This window comes from Venturia canescens, chromosome 6 (assembly GCF_019457755.1).
Source record: "Venturia canescens isolate UGA chromosome 6, ASM1945775v1, whole genome shotgun sequence".
Lineage (NCBI taxonomy): Eukaryota > Metazoa > Arthropoda > Insecta > Hymenoptera > Ichneumonidae > Venturia > Venturia canescens.
In genome coordinates this window covers 16,637,165-16,655,656 of record NC_057426.1, presented here as the reverse complement: position 1 = coordinate 16,655,656, position 18,492 = coordinate 16,637,165, and the positions used below count along the sequence as shown (strand labels likewise).

At 33.0% G+C, this 18,492-nt stretch overlaps 1 protein-coding gene across 1 annotated transcript in view; it reads right to left on the bottom strand.

Annotated features, from left to right (window-relative positions):
* The window catches only part of LOC122411878 (titin homolog), a 1,333,995-nt gene that overhangs the window by 636,036 nt on the left and 679,467 nt on the right, over positions 1–18,492 (bottom strand). Inside the window, exon 3 of the mRNA XM_043420958.1 lies at positions 12,046–12,305. Within this exon, the coding sequence (XP_043276893.1) occupies positions 12,046–12,305 (260 nt within the window). The remainder of the gene's footprint in view (positions 1–12,045; positions 12,306–18,492) is intronic.

The window sequence follows — 18,492 nt, the reverse complement described above, 5'->3', positions numbered from 1 at the left end:
ATTGCTTGTTCATACACCCAAGTTTTGAAAAATCTTTGGGCCATGTAAATGAATAGATATATTCACTTGAGTTGTTACATGATAAATTTAGAAATTTATTTCAATAAGTCATTGGGTGCTTAATTTTCATGATATCAAAATTTGTATCTTCGAAATGCAATGAACACCTCTAAAGTTCGACAAAGTGATGAAGCGACATGTATATCGAATATTTCCAGACCATGTTTGCGATTGGCATTGTGGGTTGAAAAATTCATGTCTGTAAGTCTACACCTGATCATTTTTGGATGTGATCAAATATTTTGTCTGCGGATAACCATGGAGACATACAAAATTACAGCATTTTGCTTGCTTCAACATGCATCGTATCTGTCACTGTTTTCTTGAATGTGTCATAATACGTTTCAAAAATATGGTTCAGGTAATTTTGAAGTGTTTTTCCCTATAGCACCAACGTCTGTATAACTGGTACGTAGCAAGTACCTATGAACTTTGATATTTCTGTGAAGTAGCAGGTATGCCAATCTTTTAACTTTTTGGTTCCGACTGGAATATATTAACGAAGATATTTATTACTAAAGTCTTCACCTACTTATTTCTGAATAGGTCTGAAATTACTGTCTTCAGAAACTAATGCACAGATACATGAAACAATTTTGATTTCTGTTCTCTTTCAATTGCGCTGTCTTTTTTCTTTTTAACTATGGCATAATTAATTTCATGAATCTGTGGTACTTTTGTCCATCTGTATCATAACGTAGATGAAGAAATTGGAGCAGATACTGGCAAACTTTGAAAATTCTGTGTTTACACTTGTGCGCCAAGTATTAGCACTTCCTATTTTTGATTATGGAATATGGGTATATATAAATTATGAAAATTATTAAAAAATTATAGAATATGGTAATACATAAATAATAAATAATTCAAAATGGTACAAAAAGTCAGCGGTGGCCCATTTATGATTGGCATAAGAATTTATGTTTTCAAAATAGATATATATTAAAAAATAAGCAAATCTGTTGGTCCTGACACACTCAATACTTTTGATTTCTCTGATTGGAACTCAGTCGCTACATGCAGAGTTTAAAAATTTTATACATCGACATGTGTACATCAACTTGATATCTCTGGGTATGATACTGTGAATAGAAAAGAATGCTTCAAAAAGTCATTGGAAGTTTCCTGGTGGACTTGGTGAGCATTATATATATTTTTTCTCTCTCTCTTTCTGTCAAATTTTACGGAATATCAATCAAAAAATTCGTTTCATTGAAAAATTTTCATATCTTTTTTATTCACAACGATTTGAGTAAAAAAATTGAAAATAAAATTCATAAATGAGGGGAGGAAATTCCTCAATAATACAAAATATTCATAAACATTACGGAAAATAGTTTTAATCCCACAAAATTGTGGACACATTCGGAATCGATGAAACATGAGGGGATCATCGTGTTTCATCATCATCATCATCACCATCATCATGAGGGAAACATGAGGAAACATCAAACATTCAAAGAATATCAAACTGTTATAAGTTGCAGAAAACTTAACGAAAATCATTGGATAAATTATTTTCGCTTATCATAATAGAAACAGTGGAAAACTTTCGAAAACCTTATTTGAAAATTTAGAACTACCATAGAAAAAAGATTGGATATCAAGCCGCAAAAATCCTCCCTCGGAGAAAAATAATTTGGACAAGCCCTAGCGGATTGTACTTTTTTTGACCAATCGTTACATCCGTTAGGGAGTACATTGATGATCGCCCGTTTTCGCATTATACCACGAAAAATGTAAACAAAAATTATCAAATTTCGAAATGAAAATTATTTTAAACCGTGAAAAATATTCAAATACATTAAAACCCGGCAGTATTAGTGAATGATTTATCCACTAATATACTGATTATCGCGGTATTTTCAACATTAATAAGAGTTTTCAATTGAATTTCAAGCATTGGACACACGAAACAAATATCTAGGGTTTAAATTATTGACTATAATAATTTGTCAAAATACGGCTTTCGATTTATTATTTGAAAACAATAAGAAAGAGATTATTTGCAAAAATTCAATTTATTCTAGCATACATGACATTCCCCTAGGGAAAAAAAAGGTTGGGACAAGTACATTGATGGTCCCTCGTTTGCTGATAATTCCACCCATGAAAAAACTTTAAACGAAATTTTATTTTAATTCTAAAAAAAATTATTTCATAAAAAAAAATACAGAACAATTCGAAAAAAATTTTACAGATCTTGAAAAAACGTTATATTAAAAAAAAACTAATCTGCATCTATTTTTTAAAGTGTCAAAAGAATCAAATAACAAGTAAAAAATATTAAACCGAAAAATCGCCCTTGAAATCATTTTAGAAACCGATGCCTCATTCTTCTTATTTGATTCGAACAGCTAAATCAATTGAAAAAAATTCCATCTAATTTACGTGCAACATTAAAATTTATTATATCAATTCGAGGCCAAGTATTTTCTAATGAATTGAAAAAAATTACCATTTGAATTACGTGCAGCCCTAAAATTTTTGATATCAATCGGTGGACAAGTAATTAGTAACTCCAAATTTTGACATTATTGAATTGTTCTAAGAAGCTTTCAAATCCAAAAGAATCACATGCAAGCTAGTCATTTCTTACTCTATGGTGGCAGAAACTTATAAGAAAATCGATTCTTCTCAGACTTTCAGGATCATCTGGTATTATTCACAAAATTCGACGTCGATTGGATCGATACAAATTATGTTTAAATATGTGTTAAAAGTACTTGTCCGGCCCATTTTCTAATAAATTGAAAAAAATTACCACTTAAGTTACGTGCGGCACTAAAATTTATGATATCAATCGGAGGACAAGGGATTTATAAGTAACTCCAAATTTACAGATTATGGAATTGTTTAAAGAAGCTTTTAAATCCAAAAAATCACATGAATGCTAATCATTTCTTACTCTATGGTGGGAGAAACTTATACGAAAATCGATTCTTTCCAGACTTTCAGGAACTTCTGGTGTTATTCGCAATATTCGACGTCGATTGGATCGATACAAATTATGTTTAAATATGAGTTAAAAGTACTTGTCCGGCCCATCACTATTCATTCATAAAAATCAATCTTAAAAAAACGAAATTGTACGGCAGAGCCCGGTTAAAAATTTATTGAAATGCGTTTCATTTTTAGTTCAGTGTTCTTAATAATAGTATAGGTTAATACTTATACCGAATGGCATTGGTTCGCTGGAAGAAATGAGAAGTAAAAATTGCCGTCATTGAATATAAACTGATGAGTTATTTTGAAAGCTTGAACATGTTTATTGTGTCAAATTTTTTCCATTTATCGATGCACAATAATACCCTAGGGGAAAAAAGGTTGGGACAAGTACATTGATGGTCTCTTGTTTCTGGATGACATAGAAAAAAGATTCAGAATCAGGAAAAAAATTCTATAGAAATAATAAACGAAAAATTGAAAAGTTCAAAAAAATTCAACAAAAATAAAAAACAATCGAAAAAATTCTGTAAAGAAAAATGAAAAATTTTCAAAAAAATTCATAAATATTGGATAAATTGAAAAATAAACTATCCAAGTTACATGCAGTATAAAAATGTATGATATCAATTGGAGGCCAAGTTTTTATTGATAATTTGAAATATTTATCGAACAAATCGCAAACTTTAATTGAAATTCATGATAATTATTTTCAAGAAAAAAGTTAATGAAAAAAAAGTCATAACGGAAGTTACGTGCAGTACTAAAATGAATTATATCAATTCGAGGTCAAGTATTTATCAGTTATTCGAAATATAATCGCCGGCGACAAATGAGCGTTGAGAATCCTTGTCGGGCTCACAACGTTTTATCAAAATTACTAAAAAATTAATGGAAATAAAATCATTAAAAATTCACATGAAAGTCATTCGTTACTTGTACAAGGTACACACTTTAAAGAATCGATTCCCCTCCGACTTTCAGGATCCCCTGGTATTATTCACAACATTCAACTTCGATTGGATCGGTACAAATGATGTTCAAATACGTCTTAAACGTACTTGTCCGGCCCATCACTTTTTATTCAAATTGCTCATTCGAAAACAAATTAAAAACGAAGTTAATGCATGTGTTAATATTAAGGAACAGTAATTCCCGAGAAAATAATTTTCCTTCGAATCGCTCTTGTCAAAATGAAACGAAAATGAAAGATGAAGTTGATTAATCTATTTATATTATATGGAGTCATAATTCACAACAAAATCATTTTTCTTCAAATTCCAGGAATCCACGTGTCGTACTCGACTAGTGATATTTATCAAAATGTGTACGTGACTATAGAAAAAAAAACATTGCATGGCTGAGTAGGTTCGAAAATTTCTAGTAATGCGCCTGATTATTTCTCATTTTCATTGGTTCTTACCGAATGGTATGTGTTCACTGAAGAAAATCAGAAGTGGATATTGCTATACGAACTTGCGAACAATCAAGTTCAAATTACTTGGAGATATTATTTTTAATTCTATCCATTTTATTATATTTGTCATTATAGAACAGCCCTAATTTGTTTTCGAATGAGCAATTTGAATAAAAAGTGATGGGCCGGACAAGTACGTTTAAGACGTATTTGAACATAATTTGTACCGATCCAATCGAAGTTGAATGTTGTGAATAATACCAGGGGATCCTGAAAGTCGGAGGGGAATCGATTCTTTACAGTGTGTATCTTGTTGAAGTAACGAATGACTTTCATGTGAATTTTTAATGATTTTATTTCCATTAATTTTTTAGTAATTTTGATAAAACGTTGTGAGCCCGACAAGGATTCTCAACGCTCATTTGTCGCCGGAGATTATATTTCGAATAACTGATAAATACTTGACCTCGAATTGATATAATTCATTTTAGTACTGCACGTAACTTCCGTTATGAATTTTTTTTCATTAACTTTTTTCTTGAAAATAATTATCATGAATTTCAATTAAAGTTTGCGATTTGTTCGATAAATATTTCAAATTATCAATAAAAACTTGGCCTCCAATTGATATCATACATTTTTATACTGCATGTAACTTGGATAGTTTATTTTTCAATTTATCCAATATTTATGAATTTTTTTGAAAATTTTTTATTTTTCTTTACAGAATTTTTTCGATTGTTTTTTATTTTTGTTGAATTTTTTTGAAGTTTTCAATTTTTCGTTTATTATTTCTATAGAATTTTTTTCTTGATTCTGTATCTTTTTTCTATGTCATCCAGAAACAAGAGACCATCAATGTACTTGTCCCAACCTTTTTTTCCCTAGGGGAAGTTCATGGTTTGATATCACGCCTTTTTTCTCAAAAGTTCCTCATTTATGTTATGACGGTTATTGGATTTTAGTATAAATTTCTATGAATTAATTGCTTAGTACATTTTTATAGATTCCATTCTCATACGAACATTTTTTATGGGATAATCTTTTTCATGAAATTATCAGCAAATAAGGGACCATCAATGTACTTTTCCCAATCTTATTTTCCCTGTGTATGATGTTCGGCTTATAAAGTTGGTTTCCACCATAAAAAACCAATTTTTCGTAAAAATTGTAGTGAAAATATTTCGTCACAAGTCTGCCCTTGAACTTTGGCGATTTTTTTCCTCATACTCTAATATGTTATGCCTATTAGGAACTCAACAGCATGGAGGAATCCGGGATGAGGCCCGAGAAATGAATTTCGGTTTATAATGTTGGTTTCCACGTAAAAGACCAATTTTTCTTCAAAATTGTACTGAAAGTATTTCGGCACTGGTTTGGTCTTGGACTTTGGTGATTTTTCTCCTTGTCTTCTAATATGTTTTGCCTATTGGGAATCCAAGAGCATGAAGAAATACGTGTTGTGGGCCATAATATGATTTTCGGCTTATAACGTTGGTTTCCACGAAATAAGATCTATTTTTCGTCAAAATTGTACTGGAAATATTTCGTCACAGGTCTGTCTTTGGACTTTGGCTATTTTTTTCTTCTAATCTAATATGCTATGCTTATTGGGAACCCAAGAGAATAGTAGAAAGCGGGTTGGGGGCCGAGATATGATTTTCATCTTATAACGTTGGTTTCCACGAAAAAGGACCTATTTTTCGTCAAAATTGTACTGGAAATATTTCGGCACTGGTTTGTTTTTCCACGTTGGTGATTTTCCCCCTTATCTTCTAATATGTTTTGTATAATAGGAACCCAAGAGAGTGAAGAAATGCGTCTCGTGGGCTGTAATATGATTTTCGGCTTATAACGTTGGTTTCCGCGACAAAAGATCTATTTTTCGTCAAAATTGTACTGGAAATATTTCGTCTCCTGTCTGTCCTTGGCCTTTCGCGATTTTTTCCAATTCTTCATACCAAGAAAGAACTGATGTAAAGATTTCCTTAATAGAACAGATTTTATTTATCCCTGTTCTTCAAAATTCAAATGAAAGATAGATCAAATTCATAACACGAAAAATCCAACAGATTTGCCCACTTTAAATGTCGCTTTTGCATTCTGAATCTAGAGATTTCATTTCATCCAAAACGTGCCCTCAATGAAATATATTTCCAAAGTTTGCAAGTGGCCGCTGAGGTCCAATTATCCACAGTTTGATAGTTGCTGAAAAAAAGTACCCGAAAACTTCTAACATTTATTATGCCAGAACTCAAAGCAGCAAAAAAAACTAAGCGGACTTAATTCAACAGAGCAACAGAATTCAAAGACGTTTAAGGTACCTGCATTGGTTTTGGAGGAAAACCATTTCAGGACAATTCAGAAATGAATTTAGAAATTCGAAAACTCACAATGGAGTAGAAAAAGGAAAATTGAAGTATTTAGAAAAGCGGAAGACTTTTGTGATGAATTTTCTAGATTACATGATACGGTTGGAGTAAATGATTTGAATGATTGGCACACATGCTGCAACACAGAAATATCAAAGTTTGGAAGTATTCGCTGTATATCAGTCATACAGACTTCAATACTATTTGAAAAGGAACACTTAAAAACTTGCATTTACCTTACATATTACCATAATCAAAGATAAGGGGTGATCCGTCGCATATATATTTATCCACAGAAATTTCAGAGTTCGCAGGTATCTGCTGCGGTTCAATGTATCTGCGCATTGAGCTTCGAAGACAGCAATTTCAAATCTATCCATAAATGAGCAACTGAAGACTTTTATAATCAATTTTTTACTTCATATAGATGTTACAGTTAGAGTCAAAATGTAAAATGAATGGCACAGTATTTAAATTGTATAGTTTGCAGATTTTTGCAGTATTTTAATGATCCGAATCTACAGCGTTATAATGAAAAGTTGTCAAAAGTCATGATGTTACATTAAAATGACATAGCGCACATTGCATTCAGCAATTCTGTAAGTTTCTGGGGATGTTGGTAGGCATCATATTTGATCGCATCCAAAACTGAGCAACAGTAGACTTATCGGAATGAATTTTTTTTATAATTCCATATTTGTAGTTTGCAAAATGGAAATACTCAACATACATGTCATTCTATAAGTTTTGTTATCAAAATTTGTGTTTGCATACCGCATTCCTAAGATACGACTTTTCATATCATCAGCAAAAAAAGCATCCATAGGCTTTCTGGAAAAGTTTCCAAATTTATCATTCGTCAGACCTAATGGGAAAAGAATAACTACACACTATACCAAGACCAGATGTTTTTTTGAAAATCTGATTTACAAAATGTGTAATTCAAGATCATGGTTAGAAACCTCTCGAATCATGTTACCACAATCATCATGAAGGAGTAGAAAATCATAGAACACATATTAGGGAACAAATTAATAATATGAATCGATCCGCTGCAAACTGAGCGGGTGAAAACAAGGATCGGAGAGGGCAGAGCCAAACTGAATATCAAGCAAAATATGGGGATGTTTAAAAATAATGACGACACAAGAAATAAATTAGAAAACATTTATTCAATTAAAGTTTCTAATATCATTCTAACAGTTGCGTGTATTTTTGTTGTATTTATTCGTATATATAACCTATGTACACATGATATATAATCACGCCACTGACAATATATTCGCACTGGACAATATTTCTCGTATTCTGGTTTAATTGAAGGATTATTTCAGTTAACACTTATTTCCAATCGAACGAAATGATGAAATCTTGAAAAGTTTCGTTGACATATGCATCGCGCATTTTTTATATTCTTTTTCACACACACATCACAGACTACATTTACGCGGCCGCTTTGATACCGGTTTAATATATCACAAATAACAAAATAAATAGTAATATGCACTTCTTTAGATGACGAAAATTATTTTTTTATTGATCCCGCACGTACTTCGTAATGTCGAAACTCTGTTCATACGATCAAAAACTGACACATGGTTTGTACATTATTATATGTATATCGATCGAATTTATGACTGCTGTTACCAGCTGTGCTGCGCCGTGTGCTACGTTCTGAAGTTGACGTCAGATTTCCAATCATCAACAACTAATTTCAACAACCAATGACAACGTTTAAAAATGGATGTCGTCAGATCCAACCAATCAGAAACTCGAGAGCATCAAAGTGCCTTTGATTGTGTTGTAAATATAGACGCATAAATTCTAGAATGTGTTGGTAACTTTTGCATAATCTTGAGCCTGTGCAAAGTTTTTTCTCAGCAATTACGCCACCGATCATGCTGATTGTGGGTGGAATCGAAAGAGAATTTATAAATTAATCTCCAGTTCAATTTTCAAAGCCTCAGATGACTCAGGAGTTTCGTAATTGAATAAAATGACATGCCAATTTTACCCCCACCACCGCGAATCGTTTTATTCAGAGAAAAGATAGTCTCGGCGAGCTCGGGCCAGCAGACGACAGGACTGTCAATGTACGTGTCCCGAGACTCTACCGAGTCTCTTGATCCTTTGTATATTACAGAACAACTCGTTTCCATTCTCATGAAATTGGTGCAATTAAGTGAAAATTATTTGAAGATAACTTCCTAAATATCCTCTGCATGAATGTAAGTGCTCCCTCAGTTCTCGAAAAGCCCTGATTTTTATTTGAATGAATAGTGATGGGCCGGACAAGTACTTTTAACTCATATTTAAACATAATTTGTATCGATCCAATCGACGTCGAATATTGTGAATAATACCAGAAGTTCCTGAAAGTCTGAAAAGAATCAATTTTCGTATAAGTCTCTCCCACCATAGAGTAAGAAATGATTAGCATTCATGTGATTTTTTTGGACTTAAAAGCTTCTTTAAACAATTCCATAATCTGGAAATTTGGAGTTACTTATGAATCACTTGTTCTCCGATTGATATCATAAATTTTAGTGCCGCACGTAACTCAAGTGGTAACTTTTTTCAATTTATTAGAAAATACTTGGCCTCGAATTGATATCATAAATTCTAATGCTGCAAGTAATTTAGATCGAATTTTTGATTCGATTGATTTCCTTGTTAGAATAAGATAAGAAGAATGGAGCATTGTTTTTCAAAATGTTTTCAAGTGCGATATTTCGGTTTTTTATTTCTCATATTTTATTTGAATTTTTTTCACTTTACAAAATAATTATAGATTCGTATTTTTTTTTCAATGTGATGTTTTTTCAGGGTTTGTGAATTTTTTTTCGAATTGTTCTGTTGAAATTATTTACAGTTGGTTTCATAATTTTTTTAAGGATTTTTTTTACATTTTTCGTGATATGGTCAGGAAACAAGGAACCATCAATGTACTTGTCCCAACTTTTTTTTCTCTAGGTATATTTATCCACAGAAATTTCAAAGTTCGCAGGTATCTGCTGCGATTGAATGTATCTGCGAATGAGTTTGGAAGACAGCAATTTCAAATCCATCCATAAATTAGCAACTGAAGACGTTTGTAATGAATTTTTCACTTCCTATTTATGTTACAGTGAGAGTCAAAAAGTGAAATGAATGGCACAGTATATAAATTTTATAATTTGTACCGATTCAATCGACGTCGAATATTGTGAATAATACCAGGGGGTCCTGAAAGTCAGAGAAGAATCAATCTTCTTAGAAGTTTTTACCGCCAAAGAGTAACAAATGACTGTACCTTTGATGAGATTTTTTTGGATTAGCCATTTACCAAAAACTCAGGGACAGGAAGGGTTCGGTTTCTTTATGAGTTTCTGTTGTCGGAAAGTAACTCCTGACTTCACCGTTGCTCGGGCCGGATGAGTATTCTCAACTCTCATTCAACCACAATTTTGTATCTTCTGATTATTAAAAAAATTGGGTTGGCATCGTTCTAATTGTCAGAAAGCAAAATTTGGAGATTTTTTATAGTAGCTGATTTTCTACTAATTTTCATAAAACAACCTGAGCTGGACGAGTATTCTTAATGCATATTAGAACAATTTCATAATGTTAAAATTGTGAATTACTAATAAAATATTTTTCCACTAATTGATATCATAATTTTTACAACTGCACATAATTTAGATGGTAAAGTTTTTGATTCACGAAATTTTTCTCAAGTTCCTGATGTGTCCTATAGAAGTTAGAATTCCGAATTATGAAATTCTTGTCCTCGAAATGATATCATAAATTTTAGTGCTGTAAGAAATTTAGATCGGAACTTTTTCAATTCATTTAGTTATTCTTTTAATATAATAAGATGAAATGAATGTTGCATCTGCGTTTAGTACGTTTTCAAGCGAGATTTTTTTATTTGTTACATTTACAATGTTTTTGAGTGTTGTCTTCGGCTTTGCTAATGTTTCATTTAAATTTTTTTCGTATATAGTGTTTTTTCCCGATTAAGATTTTTATTTTAGTAGAATGTTTTTTTCCGATTTTTTTTTATGGAGTTGGATTTTTATTTTAATGTTATTTCCTGATTTGGAAATTTTGTTCTCATCTGTTGTGTTGAAATAATTTTCAGGAAAGTTTATATATTTTTTTATTAAATAATTTTTTTTTTATAATTACAAGAAAAAAATTTTCAAAGCATTTTTTATGGATGGAATTATCAGTATACACGACACCATCAATGTACTTGTCCCAACCTTTTTTCCCTAGGGGAAATTTATGGTTTAAAGATATATCGTACTAGTGAGATTTTCGGACTTTTGAGTCATCTGATTTCGCACCGTTCGGAATTTCAACCCGGCCCCGAATTATGCGCCCAATCATGCTGGATTTGGGTTCAATGGAAAGATATTCCTTAATCAGTTTCTAGTTCAATTTTCAAGGCTGCAAATGGCCTTCAAAAATCATATGCCAATTTTATCCCACCACCGAAATTTTTTTTATTCAGAGATAACGAAAAAAGATAGAAAAGTGGCGATTGTACCATTGTCGGGATCGTTTTGGAAATCAACACTGTGCTCAGAAATAATCAATTTTCAGAATCTCATTCACCTTTTTGAATTTAGATGTTGATGTAGACCATACCGAATCTATCATTTTAAATTAGTACTTGATATTAGATTCGTAATCAGCGACCTCAAAAACCATCTAGTATGAACTGTTTCTGTCGTCAAACGATCTTCTGGATTATCGATCCACCATCTTGATTTTGAAATTTCGAGTGCAGATTCGTTATCAGCGAACCCCAATATCGCCGATTACCAATGTTCGCTTCCATCAAATCATTTATTGTGTCATCGATTCACTATATTGAATGGGGCATTTTTTATTTCAAAATTTCGAGATTTGTAATCAGAGACTCCAAAAACCACCGTGTACGAATTTTGGTTTGGAAATTTTTGAGAAACTTCGTATATAAAGCATTTTTTACACAGCCTGCCATTAGGCGGACTCATCACAGAAGGGAATAAAAAACAAAAACTTGTTCCAATAGTTAGATACCAGATTTTTCTGACACCACTATATATAAGACAGAGACACTCCGTCGTACATAGGCAAAAGTTTTTGCTACATTGCCTATCGCGAATTTATATTCCGACATTTAACAACGCTATATTCATGCGGAAAAAATACTGCAAAATTTGTTGGATTTATTCTTCTTCGTAATTACGTGCAATTTCTTAAAAGTTTAGTACTCACAGTTTTTTTTTGAAGTAACAAAATTTTGCAGTCAAGCATTACCGAAGCACCTGCCTGAACTGTGACGTTTGAACTTTCTCCTTCGAAGTGAGGACCCCATCGATGATCGTGATGATGCTGGTGTTTGTTGAGCGAACTGTGCACATCGAATATATAATTGAGCATCGGTGCATCGCTAGGAAGCGAACGCTTTGCCGCTGTGGTTGCTTTTGTTGGTCTCGTGTGTTCAGCTGGTGTCCCTCGTTCAGTTGTGTATTTCTCTAGAATAGAAATATCACTATTCTCATAATGATTTATTGGTATAGGAGTTAGGCCGATTCCAACGCAGGGACTCGGGAAGTGTCAAAACAGAGGAGCGCGGTGTCTGCAGCGGGGCAGGGTCTGCAGAGGAGAAGTGTCTGTAGTGGAGAAGGTCTATAGCAAGGAAGGGGGTTTGTAGAGGGGATCGCCAAGTGGGGCTGAAGACGGCAAGGAGCAATGAAAGAGAGGGAAGATCAAAAATTGGGGGTTGGAAAATATTTTTTTAAATATTTTTTCCAGTGGCTTTTACGAAATTCGTTATATAACAGAATGATTCTAATTATTCAGTTATATATAAAAATGTACATTGTGAAGTGGCATTTTGCCCCGCCAACTCGTACGAATTGTATCAACCAGTGAACCGGGTTTACGGCCAATTTTTGACGTTTTTCCACCGTTACATGATTTTACGTTTGCGTTAATCTGATATTTTAAATTTATTAATTTCCTGTAATTTAGAATATTTGGTGTTGCCTCCACCGTTTGGCCTCTCACACCGTTTCTGTTATAGCGATGTTTTTCTGTTGCTCAAACCGATCTCGTTCGCGAGAATGACTTTTCTCACGTCGTTTCCGACTACCAAATATCATTCTCAACCTGCGAACGGCTGAAAGGACAAGCTGGCATAGACCATTCGTAGAACGCCACCCATGCCTTTCCCGCTGTAGCAGCCGAAAGTTGCACCGTTCGCAACACCGGGAATTCGGGTGCCATGGTCCAGGCAATACGGTGCCTCATTTGGTGGGGCCCGGGAGAGATTCATGGGGTAGAGGTACCTATGTAAACCTAGCACTCGACTTCGTAAAAGCGGACTTTTTTTTAAATGATAGCTTTAGGTAGGCAGAGTTAGGTAGTGAATCTTATTTTGATAGTAGTGAATCCAAAAAAAAATGAAAAAAAAAATTATCCCCCGAAAATGGGAAAATTAATTTTTTCCGCCTGAATCTTACGTCGAGGTAGGTAGTGGAGGAATTTTCGACCTAGGTAAGCAAAAAAAATGTACAGTCGAAAAAGTAGTGTAGAAACTCGTTTCCAAGTCGTTTTCGGGGTGTCACTTCCGGTTCAAGGTGTTCAGGGATAGCACAAACGGTGAAATTACTTTCAGGATGTATGTCAAAGTCGATAGAGAAGAAATTTTCGACCTACTTTGGAGAAAATATTTTTCTTAAAAAGTCAAATTCATCCATAAAAAAAACTTTAAAAATATTTGTTTAAAAAATTATAAAAAAAATTATTTTATAAAATAAAATATAGAACAATTCGAAAAAAAATTCACAAATCCTGAAAAAACATTATCTTTAAAAAAAAACTAATCGGTATCTATTTTTTAGTGTCAGAAGAATCAAACCCCTAGGGAAAAAAAAGGTTGGGACAAGTACATTGATGGTCCCTCGTTTGCTGATAATTCCACCCATAAAAAAAAACTTTAAACAAAATTTTTTTTTAATTGTAAAAAAAAATATTTCATAAAAAAAAATACAGAACAATTCGAAAAAAATTTTACAAATCTTGAAAAAACGTTATATTAAAAAAAACTAATCTGCATTTATTTTTTAAAGTGTCAAAAGAATCAAATAACAAGTAAAAAATAATAAACCCAAAAATCGCCCTTGAAATCATTTTGGAAACCGATGCCTCATTCTTCTTATTTGATTCGAACAGCTAAGTCAATTGAAAAAAATTTCATCTAATTTACGTGCAACATTAAAATTTATTATATCAATTCGAGGCCAAGTATTTTCTAATGAATTGAAAAAAGTTACCATTTGAATTACGTGCAGCACTAAAATTTATGATATCAATCGGTGGACAAGTATTTTATTAGTAACTCCAAATTTTGACATTATTGAATTGTTCTAAGAAGCTTTCAAATCCAAAAGAATCACATGCAAGCTAGTCATTCCTTACTCTATGGTGGCAGAGACTTATAAGAAAATCGATTCTTCTCAGACTTTCAGGATCCTCTGGTATTATTCACAAAATTCGACGTCGATTGGATCGATACAAATTATGTTTAAATATGTGTTAAAAGTACTTGTCCGGCCCATCACTTTCCGTTTAAATTGTTTATCCAAATAAAAGTCAGAGCTTGTCTAGAACTGATGGATCACAAGCATTCATGCAGAGGGAATTGAGAGAATTATCTTCAAGTAATTTTTACTTAATTGCACTAATTTAATAAAAAACGGAAACAAATTATTCCGCAATATAGAAGGGATATTATTGTGCATCGATAAATGAAAAAAATTGTACATAATGTATATGTTCAAGCTTCCAAAATAACTCTGCAGTTTACATTCGATGCGGGCAATTTTTACTTCCCACTTATTCTTCCAGCGAACGAGTTCCATTCGAAATAAGAACTAACCTATACTATTATTAAAAACATTAAATTAATAATAAATCGCATTTCAACAAACTTTTAACGAGATTTTGCCGTGCCATTTCGTTTTTTTATGATTGGTTCTTTATTGAATGAATAGTGATGGGCCGGACAAGTACTTTTAACACATATTTAAACATAATTTGTATCGATCCAATCGACGTCGAATTTTGTGAATAATACCAGAGGATCCTGAAAGTCTGAGAAGAATCGATTTTCTTATAAGTCTCTGCCACCATAGAGTAAGGAATGACTAGCTTGCATGTGATTCTTTTGGATTTGAAAGCTTCTTAGAACAATTCAATAATGTCAAAATTTGGAGTTACTAATAAAATACTTGTCCACCGATTGATATCATAAATTTTAGTGCTGCACGTAATTCAAATGGTAACTTTTTTCAATTCATTAGAAAATACTTGGCCTCGAATTGATATAATAAATTTTAATGTTGCACGTAAATTAGATGGAATTTTTTTCAATTGACTTAGCTGTTCGAATCAAATAAGAAGAATGAGGCATCGGTTTCCAAAATGATTTCAAGGGCGATTTTTGGGTTTATTATTTTTTACTTGTTATTTGATTCTTTTGACACTTTAAAAAATAAATGCAGATTAGTTTTTTTTAATATAACGTTTTTTCAAGATTTGTAAAATTTTTTTCGAATTGTTCTGTATTTTTTTTTATGAAATATTTTTTTTTACAATTGAAAAAAAATTTTGTTTAAAGTTTTTTTTTATGGGTGGAATTATCAGCAAACGAGGGACCATCAATGTACTTGTCCCAACCTTTTTTTTCCCTAGGGGAAGTTTATGGTTTGATATCACGTCTTTTTTCTCAAAAGATCCTTATTTATGTTCAGATGACTATAAGATTTTAGTTTAAATATCTATGAATTGTTTATAATTTTCGGCGTATAACGTTGGTTTTCACGAAAAAAGACCTATTTTTCGTCGACATTATACTGAAAATATTTCGATAGAGGTTTATTCTTGGACTTTGGTGATTTTTCTCTTTGTCTTCTAATATGTTTCGTCCATTGGGAACTCAAGAGCATGAAGCAATGCGTGTTGCGGGCCGAGATCAAGAGACTCGGTAGAGTCTCGGGACAAGTACATTGACAGCCCTGTCGTCTGCTGGCCCGAGGCTCTCGCCGAGACTATACTTTCTCTGAATAAAACGATTCGCGGTGGTGGGGGTAAAATTGGCATGTGATTTTCTTTAATAGCGAAGCTCATGAGTTATGTACGCCTTTGAAAATTGAACTTTAAGCTAATTAAGAAGTTCTCTGTCGAATGAGCCCAAAATCAGCATTCTCGGTGGGGTATTTGCTGAGAAAAAACTTTGCACGGGCTCAAGATTATGCAAAAGTTACCGACACATCACGAGTTCGACGTATACGTATACGCGTTTTGACGTAGTTAGTGGTAGTAGAGTTGTGCCTCTACGCATTCTGATTGGCTCAACGATGTCGGCTCCTCCAGCTGCTAGGCCGACTGCGAGTGGGGCTCAAGAGTTAGAAGGCCTACAATAGCGAACAGGCATTCTGTATATCTATATATGCGTTATACAGAATGCCTGTTCGCCATTTTAGGCCTTCTAACTTTTGAGTCTTACCCCGACCGCGCTCAGACGCCGTGAATATTATATATATATATATATAAACCATGTATCAGTTTTCGATCATCGTACAAACAAACGGAGTTTTGACATTATGGAATGCGTGTGGGATAAATAAAGAAAACTTTGGTCATCTAACGAAGTGCATAGTACCACTTCGTTAGATGAGATAGTTTAGCATTCCATAGGTTGCCTGTCGAAAACCTGTGGAATGCTAAACTAAACCGGTATAAAAGCAGTCGCGTAAATGTAGTCTGTGATCCGACGTGTGTAAAAAAGAATAAAATAAAAAAATACGCGGTGCATGTCGACGAAACTTTTTAAGATTTCATTAATTCGTTTGACTGAAAATAAGTTTATCATTTATATCATTCGTAAATAGGTTATATGATATCAATACATCAATACGCACATCCGAAACCACCCGAGACTTGTTTTCATACTGAACGTCATTTTGACAGGTGAGGTTATGATCCCAAAGTGCTGTTGTGTGCGGACTCTAATTAATAAACGAAAATGGTTAGTGAAAAGTGGTTAATATTTATTTTGTTAAAACTTGTGGTATACTAAACCGGTATAAAAGCGGCCGCGTAAATGTAGACTGTGATCTGTGTGTGCAAATAAAAAATATAAAAAATGCGCGATGCATATGTCAACGAAACTTTTCAAGATTTCATTATTTCATTCGATTGGAAATAAGTGTCAACTGAGATAATCTTTCAATTAAACCAGAGTGCGCGGAATATTGTTCAGTGTAAATATATCGTCAGTTGCGTGATTATATATCATGTGTAATTATGTAGGTTATATAAACGAGTTCCCTTTGATGCTGTGTGGTAACGAACCGGCCGGGGTTTGACATTACGAAGTGCGGGACATATGTAACATACGTTTGCATAGTTAGTGAATAATATAAATAAGGCAAATCAGTTTATCAAAAATAGATCTGGAAGTTGTAAGAAAAAATGTTCGTCAACTTATAACGTCAAATTTTCTTTTTGCGATCTGAAATATTATGGTTGATAATTAATAAAACAAGAACACACGGAACTGTTAGTATATATAATGTGAGAAACTCCAATCGAATAAATGTTTTCTAATTTATTTTTTGTGTCATCATTATTTTTGAATATTCCCATATTTTGCTTCCTATTGAGTCTGGCTCTGCCCTTTCCGATCCTTGTTTTGACTCTATCGGTTTGCAGCGGATCGATACATATTATTAATTGGTTGCCCAATATGTGTCCTTTAATTTTCTACCATTTCTTCATGCTGGTTGTGCTAACCTGATTCAAGTGGTTTCCGACTATGATCATTATTCGCACATTTTGTATATCAGATTCTCAAAACAGTTTCTGGTGTTGATATAAGTGTAGTTATACATTTTCCACCTGGCCTGTCGAGTAATAAATTTTGAAACTTGTTCCAAAAAGTCTTTGGATGCTTTTTTTGCTGATAATATGGAAAGTTAAATCTTCGGAATGCGGTAGGCAAACACAAATTTTGACAACAATACTTATGAAATAACGTGTATGTTGAGTATTCCTATTCTGGAAACTGCAAATGTGGAATTATTGGTGAAAACATTCATTACGATAAGTGTACAGTTGCTCAGTTTTGGATTCGATTGAGTATAATGCCTGCCAACATCATGGAAACCTACAGAATTTCTGAATGTTATGTGCGCTATGTCATTTTAATGTAACATCATGACTTCTAACACCCTTTCACTATAATACTATATATTTGGATCACTGAAATACAGCAAAAATCTGCAAACTATAAAATTTATATACTGTGCTGTTCATTTTACTTTTTGACTCCCACCGTAACATAAATATGAAGTGGAAAATTCATTAGAAAAGTCTTCAGTTGCTCATTTATGGATGGATTTGAAATTGCTGTCTTCCAAACTCATTGCGCAGATACATAGAATTGCAGCAGATACCTGCGAACTTGGAAATTTCTGTGGATAAGTACATGTGCTAAGTTTCACCCCCTATCTTTATGGTAATATGTAATGGAACTTTGTTCAGCAAGTTTTAAAGTGTTTCTTTTCAAATAGTATTGAAGTTTGTATTATTGCGGTATGGAGCGAATAACTTCAAACTTTGATATTTTTGTGTCGCAGCATGTGTGCCAATCAT